Below are 27261 nucleotides of genomic sequence, written 5' to 3' on the forward strand. Positions count from 1 at the left end.
CTCAGAAACCAGCATTTATTCTTCTACTACTTGATTCAAATAACAGGATTACTAAAACAGGAATGATTTAACATATTTATGCTGACTTCCCCTGTAGAATCTAAGGGCAAAGGGCTGCCTGCAAGAGTATAGAGTGTGCTGATTATCCAGAACTGGACTAACCATCAAATTATGCTAATGAACCTTGTTAAAGATTACAGCTCTTTATGCTAAGATCATATCTAATACAATGCAAACAGTAGCATATGTTAAACATTAACCATCAGTAATCAACAAACTGTTTGGTACCAAAAAATTCTAGCATTGAGGAGTTAGTCACTTGTCTCATTATAGCTCTCTTTGTCATTCTCTCTCTCCGCTGCCCTGCTTTTGCTTAAGTGGGTAGTTATGCTGTGCATGTGCATGATGAGGGGCGATGCCATGATTTCTTTTCACTATCCCACTTTCAATTTAGCACAATATCCCCAGGGTCACATTTCCCTGTGGTTAAGATGAGCATTAAGGCACGTCACTTTTTTTTCAGATTTACAGAATTATTTTCAGTGACCTGCCAGAACTAGCTCATCTCGTTTCTTAATCTTTTTCTGGTTACTCTTGGATACATCTGGCCATTATCAGTATATCATCAAATATAACATACAGTGCCTTGCAAATGTGTTCAGACCCTTCCTATGATGTCCCTTTGGTGAAATCCCAAGTCTGAACCACTGAACACTCCTTGTGGTCAGCGTAGCAGCCTAAAATTGCGTGTAAGTGGCTTGTCATTGTGTTATTCAAACAGAACCCCTCCAGGCTCCAAGATGTACCCATGGTACCATTTGGAAGAAGCCTTCACACTCCACTGTTTCGTAGTTAATTCTGCAAAGCTTTTCACTGGCACAGTCACTCATCTCATGCACTCATCAAATCATCTCCCATCTTCAGTCAGTCTCAGGAAGGTCAGAATGGGAGAATTCCACTCAGCTACTCCATGTCACTCCATTATAATAATCATGAATTTGTCCCTTCCAAACAGAGAGACCCTGGCGCACTTTACTTGTCTTAACCCTTTCTGGCCAGACTTCCAATTTTAATCAGTACTCATCATCCTCCATATGACGACACTGGAGCCTTATAAACTAAAACCTGTATAGTCTACCGAAGTTAATTTGAGCTACAGATCTCTCTCCTTCACTAATCCTCAACCTAGTAAGTCTTTCTCTCTCATACCTATCACACCCTCTCCAACATCAAGACTGCAAGCCTGACTGCTGAGGTGCCACACAGGAGCCAAAAGACAACACCTGTGCTCTCAAGACCCTCTACATTCCCTCCTGAGACTCAATCTCTTGCATTCCAGTAAAAGCCTCAACACAGGCCTGTTGCTAATATACACAAGCTTACAAATTCAGCAGAATAGCCAATTAGTCACAGACAATCATATTTGCTCTTTTCCACATGTAGAATTTCACTCCCACTGTTAACAAATTATTCAGATAAGCCAGGTGTCTCATTTCCACTCAAATGGATTGCTTTAAAGAACTTACTTGCATCATAACAGTCCCATTTTGGGAAATTACAAACATGGTGTACACATTGTTTTAAAAACTAAACATTTTATTCCAAACCTGAATACTCAAATGGAAGACTTCTAAGGGTAAGATACAGTGAATGCCAGCAAAAACATAAGTGCAAAAAAAAAACTGAAATAATGTTGATTGCATAAGTATTCATACCCTTGAACTCAATAATAAGTGGACACCTTTGTGGGCATGTCTCTACCACGATTGCACACCAGCTTATGGCAATTTTGCCCAGTATTTTTGCTGAACCAGATCCAGAGCTTGGTCAGGTTAATCCAAAGTGAGTACTAGTCCACTTATAACATCATAATCATTTAGTTCCTAGTTTCAAGGTGGCAAGAATTAAAATTATTCTATTAGACACTGCAACACTAACTCAATGTAAAATCTCTTCAAGTATCCCATCAAAGGTGTTTTTTTTCCAGTTTCATTAACAAGATGTCAAGCACATGAATCCAGTCTTGACAGTATTAAAATGATCTCGGTCATCAGACCTGAAATGTGAAAACAATTTGTGAATCAGATGTCTGCCCATTTCAAAAGAAATCTCTTTATAATAATAAAAAAAGCCTCTTTAACCTTGGAGCATAAAAGCATGAAATGATGACTAAACCAACTGCAGGACATTATTCGCCCCAAAACTGTCACCAAGAGTTCAGCATCTCCAGTGATAATTGACATGAAGCCTAGGACCTGATGCAACCATGGGCTGTACACAAGCCTGCTTTCAGAAGAATAGAAACACAATGGCATCAGTGTGAAAGAACATTGAAGCAGACAACCTTAGAATTACAGTATTATTTTTATCATTCTAATTATATCACAGGGTTGCAGAAACCGTGCGAGGCAGTGGTTAGCATTGCAGCCTTGCGGCGCCGGACTCTGGGTTCAATTCTGGATCTGGGGCGCTATCTGCATGGAGTTTGTACAGTGTCTCTCCCAGTGTTCTGGTAAGTTTCCTCTGGGTGCCCTGGTTTCCTCCCACAGTCCAAAGATTCAGGTAGGTTGAAGGTAAGTAAATTGGCTTTTGGGAAAACTGGCGCTGGTGTGAGTGTTCGTGTCTGTGTGTGCCCTGCGATGGACAGACCTTGCCGGGATAGGCTCCAGCTCCCCTGCCCCTTCATAGGATAAAGCCGCTAGAAAAGGGATGGACGGTTGAGTGGTTGTAGATGGGTGTAGAAATCGGCTTGGAGTAGCGTTTAAGACTATGGATGCTACACTTAGGTTGTACCCCTGAGTGCAGGGTATTCACTTAAGACCACCCCAGTAAATTCCCTGCTGTAAACAGGGGTCTCCAGGTTATCACTGTAATTAGGAATTTGTTGTCAATTGACTTACCTGGTAAAAGGAAAAGATCTCTACTCCAAGATGTGAATACAAAATGTACACCACTACTCACCTAAAACAAAATAATTGGGAAGATCTTGCAAAATAAAATAGTTTGAGGATCATTCCTCACCAAGTGCTGCATGTTCTTCAAAGTCTTGGATACTTTAGAAACCTCAGTGAGAAGTAAGTATGACAAATTCTCCCTGATCCAAGTAGTAGCGGTTAGTCTGAAAAGTCAAAACACTGGAATAGTTAACAGCCTCTCCTCCATATCATATTCCTTAAAGGCCACTAAAGTAACAGACTCATCACTCAACTCTGTTAATACGTACTCAAAAAGAAAAGACAAAATAAAACCAGACAATTTCACTTCAACTTTCCAAAAGCACTTACACACTACAGTATGGCTATAACTATACCCAGCCTAAATATACAGTACACAATCTGAACAAATTATATTTTAAACTTGCATTTGGAATTGGGTATGTTTTGTGATATTCCAAACATTTTAATACCAAAATTCAGACAAGAGGCTCTGAACATCAAGTAAATCTGAATTTTATTTTTCTTAATTATTTGAAAGCTTACAAGGAGTTTTCAATACCTTGGTGTTTTTAATGACATAAGCAAGGATTATATACAGGACTATAAACTGTCAGCAATGTTACAGAAAATGAAATTTACACTTTTTTTAATTAGCATCTGTAATAAGTATCCCATCATTAATAATAAATGTCATAGAGGACCGGATTCTATTTTTATTCTTTACTGTAGTACTTGCTCTTTACACAGTTAAAAAAATATTGGATTTTTCTTATCGATTCATTCCGTACATTATACCTGTGCTGAAAATGCATCCTGATGTCCTTACTACTTTATTGCCATATTTGCAAAAGTACAGTAGCAACAGTGTAAGAAATAACACAAAATGATGGCCTCAAGTACCATTTTTTAAATAACCCCCAAAAAATCTTACAAAGTGCAACACAAGGGTTAAGAGTTCAGCTGGACAGACTCGACAAGGTGCAAAATACATGATAAAAAGAACTAAGGGATGACCAAAGTCATGGCACTTCTTTTTCGCTTGGGAACAGATGCTTGGTCCTTTGGAAAGGCATGCTGTACCTGTTGGCACACACCTCTGCAAAAGGGACACTACCAAGGTAAAATGGGCAAACGAGTTTCTACATACCATGAAGGAGGAAAACCCTCTTATTTAACTTATTTAAACAGAAAACCAATAAGCAAAGCGTGTCCCCAGTTCTCTGGAAATGTGCTGCGTGCCGTTACTTCAAATGTCTATAGCTAACAGAAAACCAAAATCTGAACACACGCACTTGTCTCTTTGAAACTGTAAATATTTTAAACTACCGATAAAAGAAAAAACGACGAACCCCAGTTGGGCTAACGAACTAGAGAAAGTCACCAACACGTTGCTCAATTTTCTTACCCCCACCAGACCCCCACCGCTGACAGAAATCTAAGCAAATAAAGCTGTTTCTTCACTTACTGCCAATCCCTTTTTTAACAAAAGCCTTCTGACACTAAATAAACGAAGATTCTCTGAAAGAAAGTCTGTCACCATTTCAAAATGCCACTCCTCCACTTATATCCTAGTTTGAACGGTAAGACTTTCATTGTACACAACACAAAGGACTTCTTTCTTTAAAAGTTAAAACATGCAGGTAAAATGTTTCTCCCCTAAAAAACTGGAATCTATTTTTTTTCTTTTGATACTGCGACAATATTTGTAAATATGCCAAATCCTATGTTAAATTATTGCTGTGTACAACCTTTTGTTTTCCTTGATAGCTGCTGAATTCAAGCTAATTTATAAAAAAGAAATAAAACACAATGCTGACTTGGCCAAAAAGGTTTGGCTTAAATCTTTAAAGCTGCAACTTCAGATCCCACTGCACAGTGTGTAGTGATAAGGCCAGCTCTATCCTTCTTTTACCAGTAAATACACTTGTTCCCAATAATGTATGCTACAACGCATATCCTAAACAAGGATTCAGAAATTACATGTGTCACGCACATGAACCTAACTGCACAGAACAACAGAAGTCAAGAAACTTTTGTAAAGGTGATCTCGTGGTTTTAAAATTAAAAGTAGTCAGTGTACCTAAGGTAAAAGGAACTGATTTAATGTATTACTGCATGTGCTTATTTCCTACTTGAAGACAGTACACATTGTAGGACATAGTAATGTTACATTACATCTAACAAAGTCATTGTTGTGCTGTTAACATTTTCCAATTTGTATGCCTGTTATAATGAACTTCTTATGGCTACTCCATGTATAGCAAAAGGCAATTATTTTTCTGAGTGCAATTCAAGCAGTTCGTGCCACTTTAACTCTATAAACCACAAAGATGCGAGTGGCACTGAAATCTTCAAAGCAGTTTAAAATCACCACTGTGGAAATCTTAAGGGGAAAGTGTTCCCTGCCACTGGTTTTTTAAGCTATTTTATACCTAGAATAAACTACTTTTTTACCTTCCTTTGAGACGACAAGAGGGAAAAGGGCAGAGAGGATGGCAAAGAAAACACAGAAACTAACTGAGTGTAGAGGAAGTTTTAATAATAAAAGACTGGTTGCAGATTTTAAGAATAGAATTTCTTATTCAGGAAGTATCTTGCCTCAAAATGTTATGCTTCGGTGGTACCAAATGAAGAATATAAAAGTGTTGATTTTTCTCTCCCATAACTTTTAAGTGGCAAATCATTTACAAATCCTGTCACATCTGCTAACAATAATACATCCAGGATCAGGAATTATCGCAGACTGCATTGATTATTAAGAAAAAATGGGCACTCCACTGTACTCAGTAACAGCTACATCATGGATTCAGATATCCAGAGTTCCAGTCAAGATAACTGAGGTACCTGTTTTAATAAAATAATGGTTGGAAAAGGGGGGCATCAATTTTCCATTTATGATAAAACCTTACAAATAATAGTTAAAATAAGAAAAAAATCCAAATATCCAACATGTACATGTAATAAAGGCAAGGCAATGCTCAGTTATGGCCATTTGTGTGATTTTTTTCTTTTTTAAATATTTACCTTTACTAACAGTATCTACAGAAGCACTTGGCCATTTTATACACAGTGATTTCTTAACACACACTTTTTATTTTTTTCAATATTGGTAAAAAGGACCCTATATACAAATTTGTACAACCACCCAACAACATATTCCATCTCCCAGAGGACTCATCTTCTTAAAGCAGGATACCTGAGGTTTCACAAAAAATGTTCAATCTCCTTTAGCACAGTTCCCCAAAACACATTTTCAGGCCTTCAACAGAAATGCACACAGACTCTAGGAAGTACCAGACTCTTATGAACATCTTCTGGTTTCCCCTTTATAGTAGCTGGTCTGCAACTTCAAAAAGTTCTTTTCTGGATGCATATCAAAAACCAAAAAACTAAATGCACCATAAATTAAAGTATTAGAATTCTGGGTTTTTTTTAGTACTCTCAAACATCATAAATCACCCTTCTTTCCTCAGACCTAATTATATGCAAGTTTTCTTGTAGAGCTGCCCCAAAAGTCAGCAGTAACACCTGAGTACCGGCAAAGACAGACATGAAGTTGCTTTTTGTCAAAAGGGGATGGCATCCGACACACTCTCTCACTCACCCACAAGACTTTCATCGTCCTCCTAATAAAACCATACTTCTCTCTCTGTAATATGTGCCCTGCGACAAAAAGTTAAAAATAAAAACAAAAACTTAAGAATCTTTTGCTTTAAGCAGTTGAAGAATGATGGACCTTCTGAGAGACTTCATCTTGGCTGTTGATCTCTGGGGAAATGTCCCACTCCTCCCCCACCTCCGTCTTTACCCCTCCCCTCCACAGGTGCAGGAAGATATCTCTCTTCACTGTGTGGCATATGTGGTATATCAGAATATCAGAGCACCTCCTCAAAACTCGCAGCCGGCTGAGACCCGGGAGGGAACCTTCACTGGGATGAAGACGATGCCCCACCTAAAGAGAATCTGAGAATACAAAAGCAAGGTGGCCAGATTAAAGTTCAAGTTAAGAGGGCCTCCCTCAGTAGAAAAGACACATGCGGTAAAAAGATCCTGCAGCTCACTGTTGCACAGACCACGAAGCAGACTTTGATGTTAAACAAAACCGAAATACGGTTTGGGTTTTGAGCGTACGTGATAGTGGGAGGACCAGCCTCAAAAGGACCAAGAGAGTGAAGTATCTTCACTGATGTGGGGATCCCCATTACTAACAAAAGACTAAGAACAACTAACTTGTTGTTTTTCTTTTCATAAACAAGGTCAAAATAACTGACCAGGGCTCATTGTTTAAAGAAACAGGAAATAAATGCATGCTGGCAAAACCAAAACCTATTGACTCTTTTCAAGATTAACTTCAGATTCTTTAAATCTAATATGTACTGTCTGTCTCATGAGACCACAGCTAAATGCACTGAAATAAAAAATCTGACTGCATACAATGACCTCTCATCCTAAATAAACATAAGGGCTGAAGAATATTTTTTTTTACCTTTATTAACAACTGTATATTGACAAGGCTAACCAAAACAGATTGTATTTTTATATACAATTTTTAGTCCCATTAATTGGCACAGTTAGAATACATCAGCCAGTATAGTGTGCTAGAGGGTAGTAATTCAATCAGTCCATCAGGAAAATTGCTGTGGCTTAGATTGTACTCATGTGAACCTGTGTGATCCCTTTTAATATTAAAGTGGTGTGACAAACTGTTCAAAAAACAGATTAGCTGCCACTAATGCAAATTCAAGTTAGAACAGCCCAGTCCTGTTTTCAAATAACACAAAGCACAAGCTGTTTTTGGCAACTACCAAGTAAGTTACAAACTCATGAAATACGACGGTGAATTGATGGATCAATAAGACAGTGGAATTGATTTGAGTTAAAATAAAAATTATTAGAATTATTCATATCTTTTCTAATATTAAAACTAACATGCTAACAGATGTCACTATTATGAACATCTGTGCAAAGAAATATTGATGTTGGGTTTTTCTAGAATGGACGTTACATGTGAAGAACAAGATTGAAAGACTATTTTTCTACCTTTAGTAACATGATCACTGACATCTAAATCATTTGCACTTTTTATTAGATTGGATTCAGTGTCAGAACTTAAATGATCTGTAATATGGTGTGAAACAAGTGTTTGCTTATAGCCCTAAAAAAAACAGATTAGTAAATTAAATAAATTAAGGTTCTAAATGTTGCCAATGTTACCTTTATAAAAATCTTGGTAAGATACAGTTTATTTAAAGTTTATTTCACAAGTGCTGACCAGTGCTTTGTTTTAATTTAATAATAATTACTAGGAAGCAAAGACTTGCGGAAATTAACTATGCTTGTAAGTAATCATTATACTACATTTGAGTGGTAAAATTAAAAATACAAAGACCATTTCTAAATATTTAATTGCCACTGTCCTCATTATTATACCTACCACATTTGGAGAGAACTGGCTGAAGATTTGTTTAGCAGCATCAGTTGGAATTCTCGCAACATTTTGTTCAATTTCACAGCAAACAATTTTTTAATCAGGACCACAAGTCCTTAAAACTATGGATCTTACAGTGCATAGAAGATGCATGTAAACGCAGCAGTTTACAGCCTGGACCATTTGTCAACAAAGATAGTTTGAACTTTCGGTCAAGTTGCAAAAAAACAATTTTAGTACATTGTGTATGTTCATTTTTATTTCTAAATTGCAGGTCAGCATTGCTCTGCCCTTTGTGTTTTTGTTTTCTGAACATTAACACTGCCCATGGTTGGACACAATGCCATGAACAATTAATGGGCTGGTTTCTCTCCCTGCACTTGCCAATGGAGACGTTCCTTATAATATTGGTGCTACATGACCCAAGATGGTAGCCTGTGCGATACATTTTCGAAAAACCTTTCAAACTCTTCTTCAGAACAGTAATCCACAGTTTGTTGGTTCTTTAGCATGGTAGCATGTATTCATCCCAGGACCCCAAGTTCGGGGTTCCTTAGCTCAACACTTTTAGCTGTGCTCTGATATATCTAGGCTGCCATTTTAATATCAAAATTCATCACAGCCAAGCATCCTGAACCATCTTCTTAAAGAAGATTTTTAATTATATTTGAAAGGCGTTGTACAGGTTGTCACTATGGTTAACAACAAATGTTTAAACTTTTTTTGGTAAAGGACCATAGTTTTTGTCGCATCTATTGCTATGTCTCTGGCACCATGTGTACCACATTTAGAGTTGATTAGTTGTGTTGCTGTTCGAACAGGATAAGTTTGACATTTCAGAAGGATAAAAGCTAGGAAAAACTCTTTCCAATTACAGCGTTCCCCCCTAAAAACAATAAAAGTAACCACTTCTTACCTCTGGAGTCTCTGCACTAGTTCGGAAACCATTGAGTCTGAGATACCAGGACAAGCTTCCTCCGCTAAGAAAATGGCTTCTCTCAACTCTTCCAGAGCTCTTGGTTTGCCACTGCTTGCTTCATTTTTCTCTTTCAGCTGAAGGGGTTCACAAAGAAATCAACTGAAGCATAATTTTAGAAAGAAATTACAGTGTCATCATCAGTGCCATCAGTGGTTTGATGAAGACCAGAAGAATTCAATTCAATTCAATTCAGATGAAGAAGATTAATTCAATCCCAACTGAATGCAGTTCCTATTTAGTTTCATGCATTGTTAAATTCAAAACAATCTGGAGTGAATACTTTTGTTAAACTTGTTTTTGTTGTGGTGAATGTTATGCTGGAACATTGTTATTTGGCTTACAGTGGAACCAAGGAAAACACTACACTAACGCCTACAATTTAAAAGCAAATCCACAACACACAACTGTTAACAGGAAGATCTGAAATGCATTCAATTTATGCATGGTTATGTAAAACAATTACCAAATGCTGTGTCCTGTCTGCAGAAATGATATCTCCAGGTTGCGCGTCTGCCATTTAGACCAGAACATGATGAATATCACACATATTCTGTGAATCCAATTTTTCTTTGCATGAATTTCACAGACTGCTTTTTTAAAGTGTGAAAAGGGATTCTTGGGAAAACACTGACAGAATGGAATTAAAAAAAATGTTAACACAAGTCCAAATGTGTTTTGATTATTTGTTATGTAATTGACAATACAAATACAATGGCAAAAAGTTGCCAATAAGCAAATAGAAAACAAACAGTCACACAGAAGGTGTCTCAATTCTAAGAAATGCACCTACCTCAGCAAACAGTGGAGAAATAATTGTTGACAAACTCTGCGACAGGGGCCTCTTTGGAATGTCTTGTACCTACAATGTAAAAATAAGTTTAGTTTTAAGTGCTCTTTCATAACAAAGGACTGGGAAGACATTTGACATCTTCAGATTATGAAGTCACACAATGTTATATGACATCACTGAATGGCCAGGAACAACATACAGAGTTTTTAAAATTTGCAATTTTTAATAATTTAGGAAGAAAGTTTACATCAATTCAGACGACACTTAAACAGCACAGTTCAAATGGTAAGTGAGATATGATTGAAATTTTAAGAGCAAAGAATTTGTGATTAGGGATAAAAAATGTGGACAATCAATTCATATTGACTGCAAATAACCAATAATACCACTAACCTAGAATACTGTATACAAAAAGTGTGGAATTCATCCAAGATATTTCTGGACTGATTTCTTCTGATAAACAGGTTATCAACCCTTGCCTTTAAAATATCACTTCTCAAATACCCACTACTGCAGATAAATTCTGGACAACAATAACCTACAAAGCAATGAGGTAGTGTCACAATAAATATGCTTTTTTTCTTTTTGGCAATGTGCTCTCAGCATAAAAATGGTTTGCATGCAAAGCACAAGGAAAAGTTTAAGGGGAATGTCTAGGTTCAAAATAAATATGCTTGATATTATTTTGTCTGCTATAAATGGTCAGTGAGGCAACAATGGCCCACTTTGACCTTAGCAAGCTGTTCAAGTACATCACCACATATCACAGCAGAATATCACCTACGGTCTAAAGGGTCAATGTCCGCATTTTCAGATTTAAGTCCTAAGGGGTGCCTATGAATGTGGCGGGCCTATTCAAGGGTCTGAAATAAGCTGCCCATTTATGTTGCTAAATCCAGCGCACTGGCGTATTTCAAGAAGCTCTGTGGGAAACTACATGGAAGTGTCTTTAAAAGCCAGAACAGGAGGTATGTACTTCTATACCCAAAGGGTTGTGGGAGTATGGAACAAGCAACTCAGCCATTTGGCTGAAGCCGTTATTTTGACTTGCTTCAAGAAACAAGGAAAATCTTTGGATAAATTACTAACTACCAAACAGGATAAGCGGGCCAAATCGCCTTCTCTCATCTGTAATCTTTCTTATGCTCTTAAGAAATGGCTGAGCAAGATCCTGGGATTGGGATTCAAGCTACTAAATGTGAATCTGTAATGAAACAAATTATAATTTCACTAAGTCTATATGCAAAGTAATAGCTAAATTGAAATATTAAATTACACAAACCAATGTTTTTAAAAGCATTCTGTGATGTGCTTTGCTCTGAATTGAAATTTAGTCAATTCTTGATAAAACTGAATAAAAACAACTGAGGCTTGCAGAAACAAAATTCAAAACTACTTCTGCCAGAGCCTTTGTGACTAATGCAACCTTGAACTTAACAGAATATGAATAAGGAACGTAGTCTTGATAAGTGTTGATATTTAATATTATAATTAAAACACCAGCTGTATAAAAGTCTGCTGCCAGATTGCTTTGGAATTTAGTACATTGTAATTATATATCACACTTTAGAATGCTTTGAAAATTAAGTTGATATTTTTCCTGAAGCTGTTCAAACATAAAACAAAACACTACTAATTTCATTTTTAGCAGGTGGGAATCTGAATAGAATATTAGATTTTTCTTTTGTGATTTAAATTATTTCAAAAGGAACTAAATATAATCTTGTCTACAAAACCTCCTGCTTTAGCAGATGTCCAGGGAATAACATTATTTTGAATAATTTACAGAAGATAACCCCAATCCACAACTTAGAAATGCTGGGTTTTACAAATATCCAAAGAGAGAACAGGAATATGCAGCTTTTTTAACAGAAATTAAGTTAGTTCTATGGGCAGAATGAATGCATAATATCATATGACAAAATCACCTGACCTTGTTTCTTTCAAGCTCGTCTGGTTGGGCGGCTCCATTCTGTAATTTTTTGGGATCCTTCTCCTTGATTGTATTGAAGATCCAATCTCCAGGGTCGTTTCCACCGGATGCCTGCCCATCTTGTTCTCTGGGAAAAAAAGCGGGAGAACATGCAAACTGAGTGAAAAAAGTGAATGAATTCTGTGGGTTTAGTCATTCCATTACATATCGGAAATTTACAAAACCCGCAAGCTTTCAAGTAATCTTGGAATTCAATAATGCATCACTAACACCTGCATCATTAATGCACATAAAAAACTAACATGAAGCATATGCTTTCAAGCAGATCCATTCCACTCTTTTAAACCCACAAAAGTGAAAGATGTTATGCCACAAAACTTAATTTTTGTTTATATTTAAATCTAAATGCACCAGCACTTGAACTCAAAAGGCTGGGGAATAGGGTTAACAATTCACTGTAGAAAAACTTACGAATCGGACTCTTCTGAGCTGGACTCATCGTGCGACTGTTCCGCTTTCCACCTCTTGTACCTGTCTATCAGCTCTGTCAAGTACGACGTCTTCTTGGCGTGCCGGACGATGAACTTGTGCTTCAACAGCTCCTTAGCTGTTGGTCTCTAAGAAAAACAACCCAAAAAGGAGAGTTCAAATCCAGCTGTCCGAGGTCAAGGAAATGAAAACAATGAATCTTTTAAACTTTCTCTCATTTATAAACATAAGTGAATATCAATAAATGTGAAAATTTTCTTTCTTAAACAGCCTATTTTCCTCAGATGTTATGCTGCTTATACACCAGTAGATAAAATCTAGGTTGTGCCAGACTTTAAGAAAGGGGCTTAGGATCTGAAATATGGCTTTCAACCAGGCCCAAGAGCAAATGCTTCCACACGCTTCTGCTTTCGAAACCTGGAGGAGCTCTGAGAAATAGCTAACATGTCATCAGGATGAACTATGCATGTTGTGTGTGCAGCCTGCTTGGAGAGGAAACAATTTCTTACAATAATTGAGACAGGAGTTTATGTAACAGTGAAGAAGAACATGACTTTAGGACCTGCTGTGAGCTCAGAAAACCATATGCTAATACCGTTGTGAAGTCAAAATGTAATTGTCAAAAGACGAGACTACTGTTGGAAAGGTGCAACTTGCACATTTAGGACAGCTATTTTGCAAAACACAAACACTGCCTGTTGCCAGACATGCACAATTTTCCTGAAAACCAAGCATGTTATGGGGGTTTAAAAAGAGATGGGTTACTGTTAGTTTCTTAGTGCGCAAGTATCTCAAGGTACGCAAGTAACATTGTTTGAGAAATGTTACAATAGAGAAGAATACACTAGTAAACTACAGGCCTACAACAGACTACTAGGCCAACCTTACCTTCAACCAATAACATTCCAAAGACTTGTGAGCAGAACAGCTTAATATAACAGAAGAAATAACCAAGAAAGGGATAATTAAGGACAATTTTGGGCAACAAGAAAGCCTTTGATACCACACCATGGAAATAAAAAATCTCCAGCTTCATTTTTTTAATTTTTGATTTGGTAAATAATGTAATATAAAATAAAAACAAAAACAAAACAGAAATGACAACACTAGATTGTGTTCCAACTTACGAAACTGGGTTCTTTGTTTAAGCAGGCTTCTACAAATTCTTTAAGAGGTTTGCTGTAGTTTCCTTCCAGTGTGGGTGGGTTGTTCTTTGGAATGAGGAACAGGACCTTCATGGGGTGCAGCTCGGAATGAGGGGGTTCCCCCTTAGCCAGTTCTATTGCTGTTATTCCTAACGACCAGATATCTGCCTGGAAAACAAACAGATCTACATAAATCAGCCTAAAGAAAGATGAGATTAAAATCTTATTGTCAGCACCTACAAAAAATGTAAATAGCGTTATGGGCAAGTTCCTCAGCTTGTTTCCTTGTTATGTTTTCAAAATGATGTTGTACAGTCACATTTCCCACACTCTGAACCCTGCCATAACCAGCAGCCATATCACCCTGCAACTCACAACTGGCAACCCACTGAAGCTAAGCAGGTGTGAGCCTGGTCAGTACCTGGATGAGAGACCTCTCTAAGGTTGCTGCTGGAAGAGGTGTTAGTGAGGCCAGCAGGGCGCTCTCCCTGCAGTCCATGTGGGTCCTTATGCCCCAGCATAGTGACGGGGACACTATACTGTAAACCGGCGCCATCCTTTGGATGAGACGTAAAACCGAGGTCCTGAATCTCTGTGGTCATTAAAAATCCCAGGGCGTTTCTCGAAAAGAGTAGGGGTGTAACCCCAGCGTCCTGGCCAAATTTCCCATTGGCCCTTACCAATCATGGCCTCCTAATAATCCCCATCTATGAATTGGGTTCATTCTCTGTTCTCCTCCCCACTGATAGCTGATGTTTGGTGAGTGTTCTGGTCCACTATGCCTGCCGTCGCATCATCCAGGTGGATGCTGCACATTGGTAGTGGTGGAGGGGAGTCCCCATTACCTGTAAAGCACTTTGAGTGGAGTGTCCAGAAAAGCGCTATATAAGTGTAAGCAATTATTATTATTATTATTATTATTATTATTATTATTATTATAATAACTTTATCAATTGAATTACATTTTTGTTGCAAACCACTTTTTCGCTAAAGTGGTCCTGAAAGGAGGACATTGTTCTTTGTCCAAAAAAAGGTTGAGAAACCGTGTTCTAGGGAGCAATCCCAAATGATTTAGAGTTAACAGAAACGCCTTCACCTGAAAGGCTGCATATTTAGTAGTGCCGCCAATGAAAAGTCACTTCGTGCACTTCATACACTGAGTGAGGGACAGGTGTCTCACCGGATAAAACAGAACCAACAGCCTTAAAAGCTTGACGGTATTCTCAGTTCAGTAATGTTCAGAAATCACACACTTACTTGCATAGAGCAGATTCAACTGCTGCTTATTTGTCACCGACTCCAGGCAAGGTGTAGGAAGTGTCTCTTCCCACCCCCCAGAAAACAGAAAACGTTTATGACTGCTATCTGTCTTTGCCACATATCATTTTGCGAAAGCCACAACATCCTGTAAAGCAAGTAGTAAACGCCCAAATTCACAGGCCTGCAGCTCACTTCTCTTTTCAATCTGCACTTAAAAATGCTCCAAAATGTTGTGAATCATAGTCATAGACATTTGCCAGTGAAACTCTTCAGCTTGGAGTATCAGCAGAGTAAGACCTTAAACAATAACAGGCCTTTTTCAGCATTTCCAAAAACCTTGCTGGCCTTGAAGATGGTAAAGCCTCAAATGGCATTTACAAAGATAATAATACATGCCTCTATATAGAGTGAATTCTTTATTATTATTATTATATATATATAGTGGATATATGGGATGAAGTAAAATGTTTGTCTCCTGTATTGCTGTGATTAGACACTAATTAATATTCATACACATAATTCATTTGGCTCTTCATTTCCACCCGAACCTGGAAAGGTGTTCATTTTAGCATAGCCTATAGGTACACCAGACATTGATGTGTTATATTTTAAAGAGCCAAAGAGGAACATTAACGTTAATTGGTTTATTCTGAATTAATATTGGCCTTGTTAAAATGACATGTGAATGTCCTTTGCATCACTTTCTTTTAGCATGGGTTTTACTTCTTTTTGCCTTTGGACGGCATGCAATTCCACAGTTCAGATTAGGTGGTTCATTTCAGGTTCATGGCAGATTTGCAAAGTCCAGAGAAGTGACATTTAAAAAAAGCCACATACGCATAGAATCCCAATGTGACTCTTTCTTTTTATACACCTTTATAAAACAATACTGCTAGGAGACTCAAGCTACAGTAGACTCATAGAAGAAACAGTTGATATGTTATGCACTGCACATAATGGCATTTGACTACTTTATCTCTATCAGAACAGAAGCATATTCAACCTCTTTTTGCCACAATAATGACAAAAGAACATTCTTTAACTAGAAATTATGAGATTCTGGGAAATAAGCCAGAAAGATAATTACTCTATGTGCCTTATATGCGTATCTTTATGTATAAATGCTGTAGAGCTTCAGGGTCATCAGAGTGACCTGTATTAAAACATTCTCCTTACAAAAATTAAGAAGCACTCTGCCTATTTTCCTATTTGAAGCCATGATCTTTAAACATATAAACTTCAGTAATTGAGCTTGAATGGTTTCTGTTTCAGTTTTTCATACAGGAAATGTTAAACTGTCTAAAAATAAAGCACTTATGACAACTATTTTTAAAAACATTTTCTCAGTTTCAAACATAAACCTCCTAGAAAATGTGACATCAGGATGAGTAACTGTCTGCTCTCATCAGCTGCCCTTGAAATTCCACTAAAGCAGATACAACATTTCCAGGTGTTAAAGACTCTTTTGAGATCTTTCAGCTCCTCTAATCCTGTTGTAAAACATGTCAGGTACCAAAAAAAACCCCAGCAATCTCTGCTAATCACAAAATACCTGTCACTGCCCCCGTGGAGTATAAAGAAAGAAGGTTGAACACTCTTTGAGTGAAAACTGTCAAGACAGTGGTATCTGAGAGGTGTTTTGTGGGGCTGCTTGTCCTCCCTGGGAATGTCCCTTTTGCAGTCCCTGCTCCAGTGAGTGTGGATTCAACTCTAGCAAGGTAGACATCAGACAACCCACTGATCTCCCCAAGACGATAGGTTAGATCTCCTACGAAACATGCCTGTTGTTTCGTAGGGGATCTAACCTATCACCTAGATCAAACCAACAGAAAGCTGGACCTGACACTGTCTATGCAACTTGCTCCTTAGCTTTGAATCTACTGCACCCTATCTCCATTTTGGACTTACAATTGAGAGCATCCATTGTGCGCATTCATGCAAAAAGATGTTCAAATTTCAGGTCTATAAAAAATAATGCCTTTCTAAGGTTCATTACCAAAGCTGCCTTATCTTTCAAGATTTTCAGTTCTGACATCCTTTTGACTAATCCACTATTACATTAAATCTATGCTGGGTTTTCTCACTGTTCTCAAATTGATCTAATTAAAAAAATCAAAATGGGCAGCTTTTGGCCTGAACACACGGGTGCTAAGCATTTGTTGAACACGACAAGTCACGCTTTCATTGGGACTTATCCAACTGGGGCGTCACTTTTGGTTAATTTGTCGCAGCACTGCCCCACATCCTTTTAAAAACTGTGTAATACACATCTCAGATGCAGCAGGTGAAACACGTTTTAGGAACTATAAAAATGAAACTACATTAGAAACATGTCTAGTCAAAGTTGTGGAGAGCAGTTGGTCCAGCTACCAGTCTGCTGCAAAAGAGTTGGGAAATTCAGTGCACTTTGTACCTCCGCTTCAGTTTACTCTCTGTCTCTCCTTTACGACTCCAGGTCTGAGTAGGGTGTTGTTTCTCCCAAGGTCAAAGACAAGATGCTAGAGAAACCTAGCATTTTAAAATTAGGTGCTAAATGCATTTTCAACTACGACAAGAAACCTTTACAAAAAAGGAATAGGAGGCCGATATTAACCAACCTCCCGATATCAATCTGTAAGGGGAGGAAACATTCACTTATAAGAGCTTTTTTTTTTCTCTTAACAGCTAAAAACACACTCCACACCACCAGGCAAGCAGAAGAAAGCAGTCATAGAGCTTTTTTTCATTGTTTGTACAACATTAGAAAAAGGTTTCTTAAACGGGGACAAGTCTTACCTTTGAGTCATAAGCAGACTGCTTTATTACTTCTGGGGCCATCCAGAAAGGTGTTCCTACAAAGGTGTTTCTCTTTATCTGCGTGTCTGTGAGCTGGCCCGCGACACCAAAGTCTGCAAGTTTAACATCACCTTGCTCTGACAGCAAGACATTGGCGGCTGTGGAATACGGAAAGGCAGATGGAAGTTAGCTGCTGAACTGATCAAAGGTTCACACTCTAATAAAACAGCATTCCTCTCTGTAGAATCCAGATGGCATCACGGAAAAGCAATGTCAATTTCAAGGTTCTGCAGATGGGCTATGATCTAGATCCACAGATATTTCATTCAGAAACCACATAGTATTCTATATAGCATAGGCATGACATTGTTTTAATGCAACAGTCTTTTCAGGAAATCATTTTATTCTTTAGCTAAGTAAAATGGTACTTATCCACTTAACTATGTTTTACAGTACAACCATTTAATGAATGATACAGAAGTGAGATAAATATATATGATCATGTTTTTCCAAGAAGTCAAGCATTTCTAGGCATTACTAGAATAGCTTTTGATTTTATTTACTAGAATAATGGATTTTAAAGTAAACTCTTTCTCCTATGATAAAAGAGATTTTATTGAGGTAGATTTTAAATCTGGGTATCACAGAAATTAGTGCAGTTTTATTAAGTTCTCAGTAACTCTTAACTTCTTGGATACTAGTGGACACAACAATCAACTCTCCACAGTTGTGGAAGAAATGTTATAGGATCACGTTTCTGAAAAAGCACAGCGACTGTTGTATTGTTTAAAAAAAGGAACAGCTTTTATTATTTAAAATAATTTTCCAAATAATCATATTCACATAAAAAGTTTCCTATTTAAACTACTTCATTGATGTAAGCAATAACAAACTGAAGCAATGATTTCCCACGTACAAATATGCCCACGGACAAATCCAACATACACAGCTGTTGGTATGAAATTAACTATTATGTACGGGAGGCTGAAGGTGTTTTATCATCTGTGCTGATGAGTGGTACCTTATTCAGGCTCCAATGTTACAATACTAACTAAAAATGAAAATACAGAAAGGAAATTCTGAGGAAATAAGAGTTATACTCATTTTTAAATGTAGCAAAGTCAATTGTTCCTCTTTCTTTCCCATTTAACTCCCTTCTTCAAGTGGTTTCTGCTACTAAGCACACACTTACAAACATCACACCACACAAAGAATGCCTCAGACTGGAATTAAAAATGAAATATGTACAATCTTCTGATCATCCCTCACTTAATGGGTCACTTAATGTCAAGATATCTACTGCAAAGAATCAGAATGATTTTGTTTTACTAGTGCAGCTTGCGTTGACATCACTTTAAAACCCCCTTGAAAAAATCGAAAAGATTTTTATTTTAGCCGAAGGTTAAGTGCTAAGTTTTTTTTTGAATGGACAAAATTACGCTGGCAAATAAGTAATCTGTCAATTCAAAACGTAAGTAATTTGTGAAATCAACCTGTCAGGTCAAATCAAATCACAGCGGAGGGCTTCTTTTTTGCCGAGGGTTATAGCATCTTTTTGTCTGTAGTCTGTTTCACACTGTATGATTTTTCTATTAAACGGAGTCTGTTACCAGATTCCACATAGAGAGCAAGGCTCTGCAGGATCTGAAGCAAAATGCTGACTGACACAAATAAATCAGAGGCAGATACTAGGCGAGTTATGTTTCTTAGGTTTCATTTATGTGGTACAAATGTTAACAATACAATATGCATTCGCTTTTAAAATAATACAAAACTTTATTTTATATAGCACCTTTAAAGGTGGCTTCTCAAAGCACTTTACAGGATGACAAGAACAATAAATAAGAAGAATACACAAGATAAAACACAATTACTATATATAGAGGAGACCGTGGATGGTGGTACTAGGAAAAGCAGAGGGGTGAAGAATGGAACCAGTTAAGCAAAGGCTTTTCTGAAGAAGAGGATTTTGAGTCTGGATTTGGAGGAGTTTAGAGAAGGTGACTCTCTGATATCCTTGGGGAGAGAGTTCCAGAGCTTAGGGGCGTAAAAAGAGAAGGCCCTGTCACTCGTACAATGTAGACGGGCTTGGGGGACAGTAAGGAGAGCAGAATTAGAAGAGTGAAGGTTGCGAGTTGGGGAGCAGGGCAATAATAGTTCAGACAAGTACTGAGGTGCCAAGCCATGCAGAGCCTTATAGGGGAGCATGAGGATTTTAAAGTCTACATGGAATTTGACCGGAAGCCAGTGCAAGGACTCCAGGATAGGAGTAATGTGAACACTTGCACTAGACCTGGTCAGGATTCTGGCTGCTGAATTTTGGACATACTGCAGTTTGTTCAGAGTAGATTTAGATACCCCAGCAAGTAGAGCATTACAGTAGTCAATTCAAGAGAACACAGATGTGTTGATCAGCTTTTCAGCCACAGTTAGTGATAGCATAGGGTGTAGGCTATGCTGTGCCTTCTGATGTAGAGTAGGCAGTCTTCATAGTCAGACTTGAATTTAAAAGGAAAAGATTTAGTTTGAGAGCTTACCCTTTATATCTCTGTGGATTTTCTTTTCTGAATGCAGATATTCGAGTCCTTTCAATATTTCTCGAAGAATTGTCGCAATCTGGGTTTCGTCCAAAGGCCCTGGCTCCAACTGGAAAGGTACCACAACGTAAGATTTCTCAGAACGGAGTCAAAATAGAATGACTGGACTTTATTTAACTATGAACACATAGTTAAATAAAACTCTCCTGGTTAATATTATAACAAGAACGCAAAGTATTTTTATCCTAAGATTAAATTTTTTGCTTGCATGGAACTTCACCCAAAAATCTGTCACTATAAGTTTTGCACTGGACTCAATTTACACAGTGTACCTGCAAGTACATTTCATGCAAAATTACAAATTAACAGCCATGTACAAATTGCTTATAATATAAAAAAGAATGAGCTACAACAATACTGCTAATACTGTGTGAATTTTATTTAAGACGTATTTTGATGTGTAATAATCATTAGTTTGGAGTACCATTATATTTTTAATGAATATTTTTAATGCATAGTATTTATCAAGATAAAACTATGTATTTACATATTAAAAAATAAACCCTGAAATCTGTACTTTGCTCAATACAAGGAAAAGAGCATTTGAGAGTGTGCTTATTTTACAATGCTATCTTCTTTAAACACAAGAATTTGACATAATAAACATTCATTTGTGAGGACTCCATTTTTTGTGCAAAACTATGACTAGTGTGTCTGAAGCAACTGATGTAAAACACATTTTTATAAAGCAAACTCACCAAATCCAGAGCAGATCCACCACCTAAATATTCCATAATAATCCATAATTTTGTATCCTGAAACAGAATAAGTAAAAAATAATGTTAACACAGAGCCTATCTTTTGTAGCAGATAAGACATATTCTCACCCCAGTCACAGATCATCATAGCCAATTGAAGTTTGAATGCCACTTGAATATGTGCTAGAGCAGTTAGATAAAACACAGATGCACAGTATATCAAGGATACTTTTCTTCTGTATCCCAATGGAAAAAAACCTAAATTTTTTCTAGGAAATCTAACTGCAAGTAAATTACCGGGAGGTCCAGCAAAAAATTCAGGCTGCCCTCTGTCATTTACATTGTTGTTATGAAGTGTAATAAGTTAAAGAGAACAGAAACACAGCTCAAAATAAGGACCCATCACATTTTGCCTTTCAAAAGGCTTCTGATCTTTCAGAGGCATAACCTGTTTGCAGTACAATAGGAAGTGACAAATGGAGAAAGTTATTTATCCTGTACAACCTTAATGCTTCTGATGGCTGAGATTTTTTCAAACGTTTGCCAGAGAAGAAAGGATGGGCTCAAAATAGGAAGTGTAATCGATTAAACACTAATCAGTGGATTGCATAGGTTTTGATCCATACAAAAACTCCTCAGTTGAGGAGTCTATCCATGTGTAAAAACCCCAAAAATCAAAGCAAAAACACATAACCAGCATTAGAAACTACTCTAGACAGTGGGAGAGCTCACAATGGCTACAGCGAGATGATATGACTTGAACTATGCAATGGAACCTCATGTTAACTAAAGGGGAGGAGCTTAAATACAGTATCTGCATTCATTTTAAAATCTAATCTCAACTAAAATAATTATTGCAAATTGTTAATCAATTTTGCTAATTAAAAGTTTGGTTTCTTTAACAACAGCTATGTAAATGCTGGTTACATGCTGATGGGATGTCCTTAATGATATTGTTCACTTATTTTGTACTGTTGTTCAGGAACTGCTGTATGATGGCACAGAGGTATTTCAGCAGCCTCCACAGCCAAGTCAAAGCAAGGTACAAAAAGTTGCTGCAGGAGAAACTTCACAAAGCATTCATTTATCTTTATTGTTTTATACTATTATGGTCCTAAGCATTTCCCAGTAGTCGAATTGCTCTTGGCAAAAATACATTACAGATGCTTTGGCTAAGTGTTTTCATTTGTTTCTGTGAAGTACGGTACCGTTAAGAAAATAAGTCCATCTCTGAAAGTTGTGAGTGATGTCAGATAGCCGACTGTACTTGGCTGCGACGCCTTTGTTACAGTGATGTTAACAGTGATTATAGAGACAGGGAAAAATATTGAGGCGCAACTCTGCAACCACTGGCCCAGAGCTTTACGTACCTTTCCCCTTCTCTAAGAGCCATTACCACTTACAATGCAGATCCAAGGGATGAAACAGAAAAGGTCTGTTCTCAATTACTGGATCTACAGCTAACAAAAGCTACATATTATTCTTGTTACTATGAGACACTAACACAATGACTAAAAAGCTTCTAGATGCATAAATGAGAACTGACATGTATTACCACAAAGTCTGCTAGAGGGCATTATTTTGAAAGGACAGATACATTTTTAACAGTTATATACTAAACAGGTTAATTGATCATGCAGATAGGGAGATTAACTTTTTATAAGAAAATGCCATGATTAAAACTCTAGTTAAAATGCTAATGCAAAATGGGCATTCCTGAAGGCACTGCCATCTAAACAGCAAAAGCAGAATACTATAAACCATACAGGACTGCCACCTCACTGTTATTTTTGCTTCATGTTTGGTTTCCTAATAAAGTCTCATGGACCTCTTTACTCAAGTGGCTTGTCCCATAATTTCCACAAACACGAAGACCTGAGACCCCTTAAAGCAGACCAATTGTAAAAAGAAAGGATAAAGATAAGCATTCATTCACACTACAACTTTTACCACTTTACTCCAAATGTTGACTACAAATAACCCAGCTAAAAAGTTAGGCAAAACAACACAAATTAGCTTCACCAAGGTGCAGAAAAAGGAAACAATATAAAAGGGAGGGTTAATTATAAGTATGCACACTACCCTAATTGAATTCCCTTACCATGATCAAACAATTCAGAGTTTCCATTTTGGATTATGGAGCTTAAGTTTAAGGTTATGTGTTCCTGTATACAATGAGCATCTCTCAACTTCTGTCAGAATAATTACACTAAGGATCTTTTTTTTGTTGTTGGATTTAGACAACCCATTTAAAGCGTTTGATTTTTTTTCCTTGAAGCCACATGTTTTAACCCCGTTGTCAAATACAACAAAAACGCTTCAAAGATGATGCTTTCAAAGAAACCTCCCCCAGTGAACCTGGAGCAACCAATCACACACATCTGCCTCTGTGGATAACTAGGTCACACAAAGTATCGGCTGTATACAAATGGCATTAATAGAATTTATTATGATTAACACTCCTCCCCAGATAGGTGACCTCATGCTGCTTGTAAACAAGGTTTTAGTATGCTGCATTTTACCAGATAGGGCCGATTTAAAATAGTGGATCTTTTCCAAACTTTGCAGTTACTAGAGATAGTAGTACAAAAAAAATAATGCCACACATCTATTTTCTAAGATGTCAAAGACAACAGAGCGGGAAAATGAGACATAGATTCTGGAATAATCTGCAGCAAAAACTCAAGACTACCAGTGGTTCATTTATACAAGGCTTGGTCAGTCAGAAGAGCGTTTTAATAACAGAACTAATAAGCAAGAGCACACATGAACATAAATTTCCTTATTGCTTTAGGATCTGAATGTGGACTTCAGTCCTACAAAGCATTACCACAAGCCGTTGAGAATTAATAACCACAGGTTTGGCAATCTCTTTACAAATTTCACAACGCTGCCAACTGGCAGAAGGAAAAAAACAAAACAGCAGGTCTGAAATACTACTTGTGGGGTGGATGTAAGTCTGAAAAAGCATCTGTAACATGCTTCAAAAAAAGGAAAAAAAAGAAACAATACAGTGAAAGGAAACCAAAGCATAAATGTGAGCCACAACAGTCGTCTGTTTACATTTTAACCAAGAACATTAAGAGTACTGTAAGAAAGCAAACTTGAACTCCAGATGTGTAGATCAGAGGGCTTAAAAGGTGACGAGTTTCAGTTCTTCCCATTTGAAGCACATTGTGGACATCTACGTTCAATAATCCTCCCTGCAGGTTTTCTTTGCCAGAAGCGCACTCTGACAAGAAGGAAGATACCAGTGATCTGTGTTTGACAGGACTACTAACTAACAGGTCATCTCTTATACTTCACAAACTATAGTAGGTACTTTTCCCGTCTTACAGTGGAAGAATTGTAGAATTACCCCAACGCACATTAATCTCTTGACAAGCTGTAGGGTCTTTTCCATTATCGTGGATTTTGATTTCAAGACAGTGGCTCAGGTTTTACTCATCTGACATCAAGGAGGTTTTATGCTTAGCTGTGAATTTAACACATTTAACATCCTCTATCAACATGTGGATAACACAAGAAAAACTAGAAGATAAAGGCTGAAAGCCATTTGGTAAAGAGCGACCCATAACTTTTTTTGTACCTAGGCTTACTGGGTTGAGTGTAATGTATTAATAAATTTTACATAAGAATAATTCCCATGAATAAATCTTCCTGAAGCGTACAATACAATACAAGCATAGTGGATTATAAATAAGGGCTTTGTGACTGTGTACCATAATATTCAAACATGTATAGCTTGAAAAGCTGATTTCTTTTAGTCTTGTAATGTTGGCAAAATGTAAAACCAACTCATGTACAACTAGACAACTAGATCACTGGTGTCATACAGTGTGTTTGCCTGCAATATTAAAAACACATTACATATATTCCCAGATCACTCCAGACCTGGTAAACAAGTTATACGTGAAGTTATTTTCCAATAGCTGCAGTATATGTAGATTATTTACGTTAAAATTAAAGTGCGCCACCTTTGTCCTTTACAAAGAGCTGCAAATTCTAATGCCATAACATGAAGAGGAAAAAAGGTAAACAAATAACAAAAATGAAAATTCTAAAGGACAAAAATTCAGATCCCTTGGCATATCTGTGATAACATTTCACAAGCCTGTGAATTTATAACCTGTCCCATCCAAGAAAAAAATTTAGTTGACACTCTTTAATAAAAAGATAAAATAATGGGTGGGCTAACAACTGAACAGCTTTTCTAAGCCTAAAAGTGTTCACATTGCATATTACAATTTATTTTCTTATCTCATTAAAAATTGCAGATCAAGCATGTTTTTTTTCTCTTTCATATAAAATCAGAGCAAAAGACAGGACTCAGTCAAGATTTTGGAAGTCTTTATTTTATCTAGAAGATACTGATCTCTCGCAAGTTAAACTCGCAATGACCTCTGCAGAAGCTGCATGGTAGTTCAAGAGGAAACACATTCGCCTATTTCCTACAATGGGCGTTACCTGAATGAAGACTCTGCTGTCAGGGGAAAAAGCACTTTATGAAATACTACCACACATTTTTCCCTATGAAGTATGCAAGCAATAAACTCTCATTTTAAACAAAGGAATGCTTACTGTTTCTGCGTAGCACTAAACAACTTCCATTTTTCTAAAGGTTCTAGTTGAAAGAGCTAAAAAAAGACATTTCCTCCCCTTGCCAACTTCCAGTCAGGGACCAATGACACATAACTCTCTAAGAAGTACAGCACAAAGAATGCCACTGTAGCCCTTTTCACCACACTATTTAATGCTTTACAGAGTGAAAGCAGTTTCACTTTTTGCTGTCCAGGCTTTGATGCTAAGCAGGCGTTGCCAGTCCTGAACAATGAGATGAAAGACTTCTAAAATAACTGGACTTAACTCTATGCCCTTGGGTCAGTGCTGCATAATCTAGCTCTTGCTAAATTAAGAGAATTACACTACAAAGTGCAGAGGAGAGGTAAACCCTGTCTCCTGGGGAAAAATAAAACTTCCACCAATTCTTAAATTACTGATTGGCATGCCAAACTAGAGAGCTGAAAAAGTTAAAGGAACAGAATTTGCAGTGGTGTGTCACACGGCAACATAGAATATATTGACATAAAAAGACCGATAGTAAGGAAGAAGAGAAAGAGGAACAGTAGGGAAAGAGAAACAGAAGAAAAAGAGCATACTCTCCCCCAGCCACTCTCCTCTCTCTCTAAATTTATGATCTGCATGAAGAGCTTGTCCAAATCAGTATTGGAAACCCGATTCTGCCTAAATAATTTGAACCTTGTTTTAGAGAGCTATCTGTTTCTGGCAAAGTTATCTGAACCCTACTTTACAGAGCTAGTTTTTAGGAAATTCTGATTTCCTGCATGGGAGAATCCTCAGTTTAAAAACATTCACCTTCCACCAGTCCAAGGTGGTGATGCAGTTTTAGAACAGGGAGACTGATTCATTCACTTTTGGACATTCATGTTGTTAGGAAGGGCGATTTACTTCTGGGTTGAATTCTTTTACTAAGATGCAGCTTTTCTTTCTTTTTGTGGCCTATAAAGGTGTTGCACTATATTTCAAATTAAAGGGGTAGAAGTCTGTTTCTTTTTGCGTTCCACATGGTTGATCACTTTATTGTAAAATTAAAGCATTCTTACTCATGGCAGATGTTTTGGACCGAGTCTTACTGCTAACTGCTACTGCTTAACAAGATTGACAGGCCTGAGTCTAAGGCTCTGAAGCATGGAGAAACACCTGCTACCCCACAGACAGGCATGCAAACTGTATCCCCAATAAACCCTTGCAGGCAACATCCGAGGCCATAATGTGGAAGAAGAAACACAAATAAAGCAGTCTCTTTTAATCATTTTTACTGTATTATTTAACACAGTGATTCTTTATATTCTTATGGATATAGGGTAAGTCCTTAGAAATAGTCCAGGGGTACTCCAGATTTATTCTCTTCCCACAGGTGAAGCTCAAGAAAAAAATCCACCAGCTCCAGTAAAACCATGCTGTCAAAATATTTTAATGACATCTATACCCATACATATCGCCATACAATGCCACCACCATCAAATAAAGATGTCCAGAGTTAAAAATTAAAACAACGAATATTTGCTACCCCTTGATTAAAACACAATCAGCAATTTAACACTTACCAGACAGTATGAGACTGAACACTACTTTAAATAAGAATACACAATATTCTAAAACTGAATACAACATTGTTATGTTATTATTTTGGAACAGTGAAACCTGAAA

At 37.3% G+C, this 27261-nt stretch overlaps 1 protein-coding gene across 1 annotated transcript in view; it reads right to left on the reverse strand.

The window, feature by feature from the left end:
- Positions 1-3433: 3433 nt before the first annotated feature.
- The window catches only part of LOC148676174 (serine/threonine-protein kinase 24), a 49859-nt gene continuing 26031 nt past the window's right edge, over positions 3434-27261 (reverse strand). The window contains exons 3-11 of the mRNA XM_088604131.1: positions 21031-21087; positions 20273-20381; positions 17736-17893; positions 13683-13868; positions 12538-12683; positions 12067-12193; positions 10134-10202; positions 9281-9417; positions 3434-6899 (exon numbers count right to left, since the gene is read on the reverse strand). Of these exons, the coding sequence (XP_088460257.1) occupies positions 6863-6899; positions 9281-9417; positions 10134-10202; positions 12067-12193; positions 12538-12683; positions 13683-13868; positions 17736-17893; positions 20273-20381; positions 21031-21087 (1026 nt within the window). The 3' untranslated portion in view covers positions 3434-6862. The remainder of the gene's footprint in view (positions 6900-9280; positions 9418-10133; positions 10203-12066; positions 12194-12537; positions 12684-13682; positions 13869-17735; positions 17894-20272; positions 20382-21030; positions 21088-27261) is intronic.

The sequence above is a fragment of the Lepisosteus platostomus genome, chromosome 2 (assembly GCF_059453375.1).
Source record: "Lepisosteus platostomus isolate fLepPlt1 chromosome 2, fLepPlt1.hap1, whole genome shotgun sequence".
NCBI lineage: Eukaryota > Metazoa > Chordata > Actinopteri > Semionotiformes > Lepisosteidae > Lepisosteus > Lepisosteus platostomus.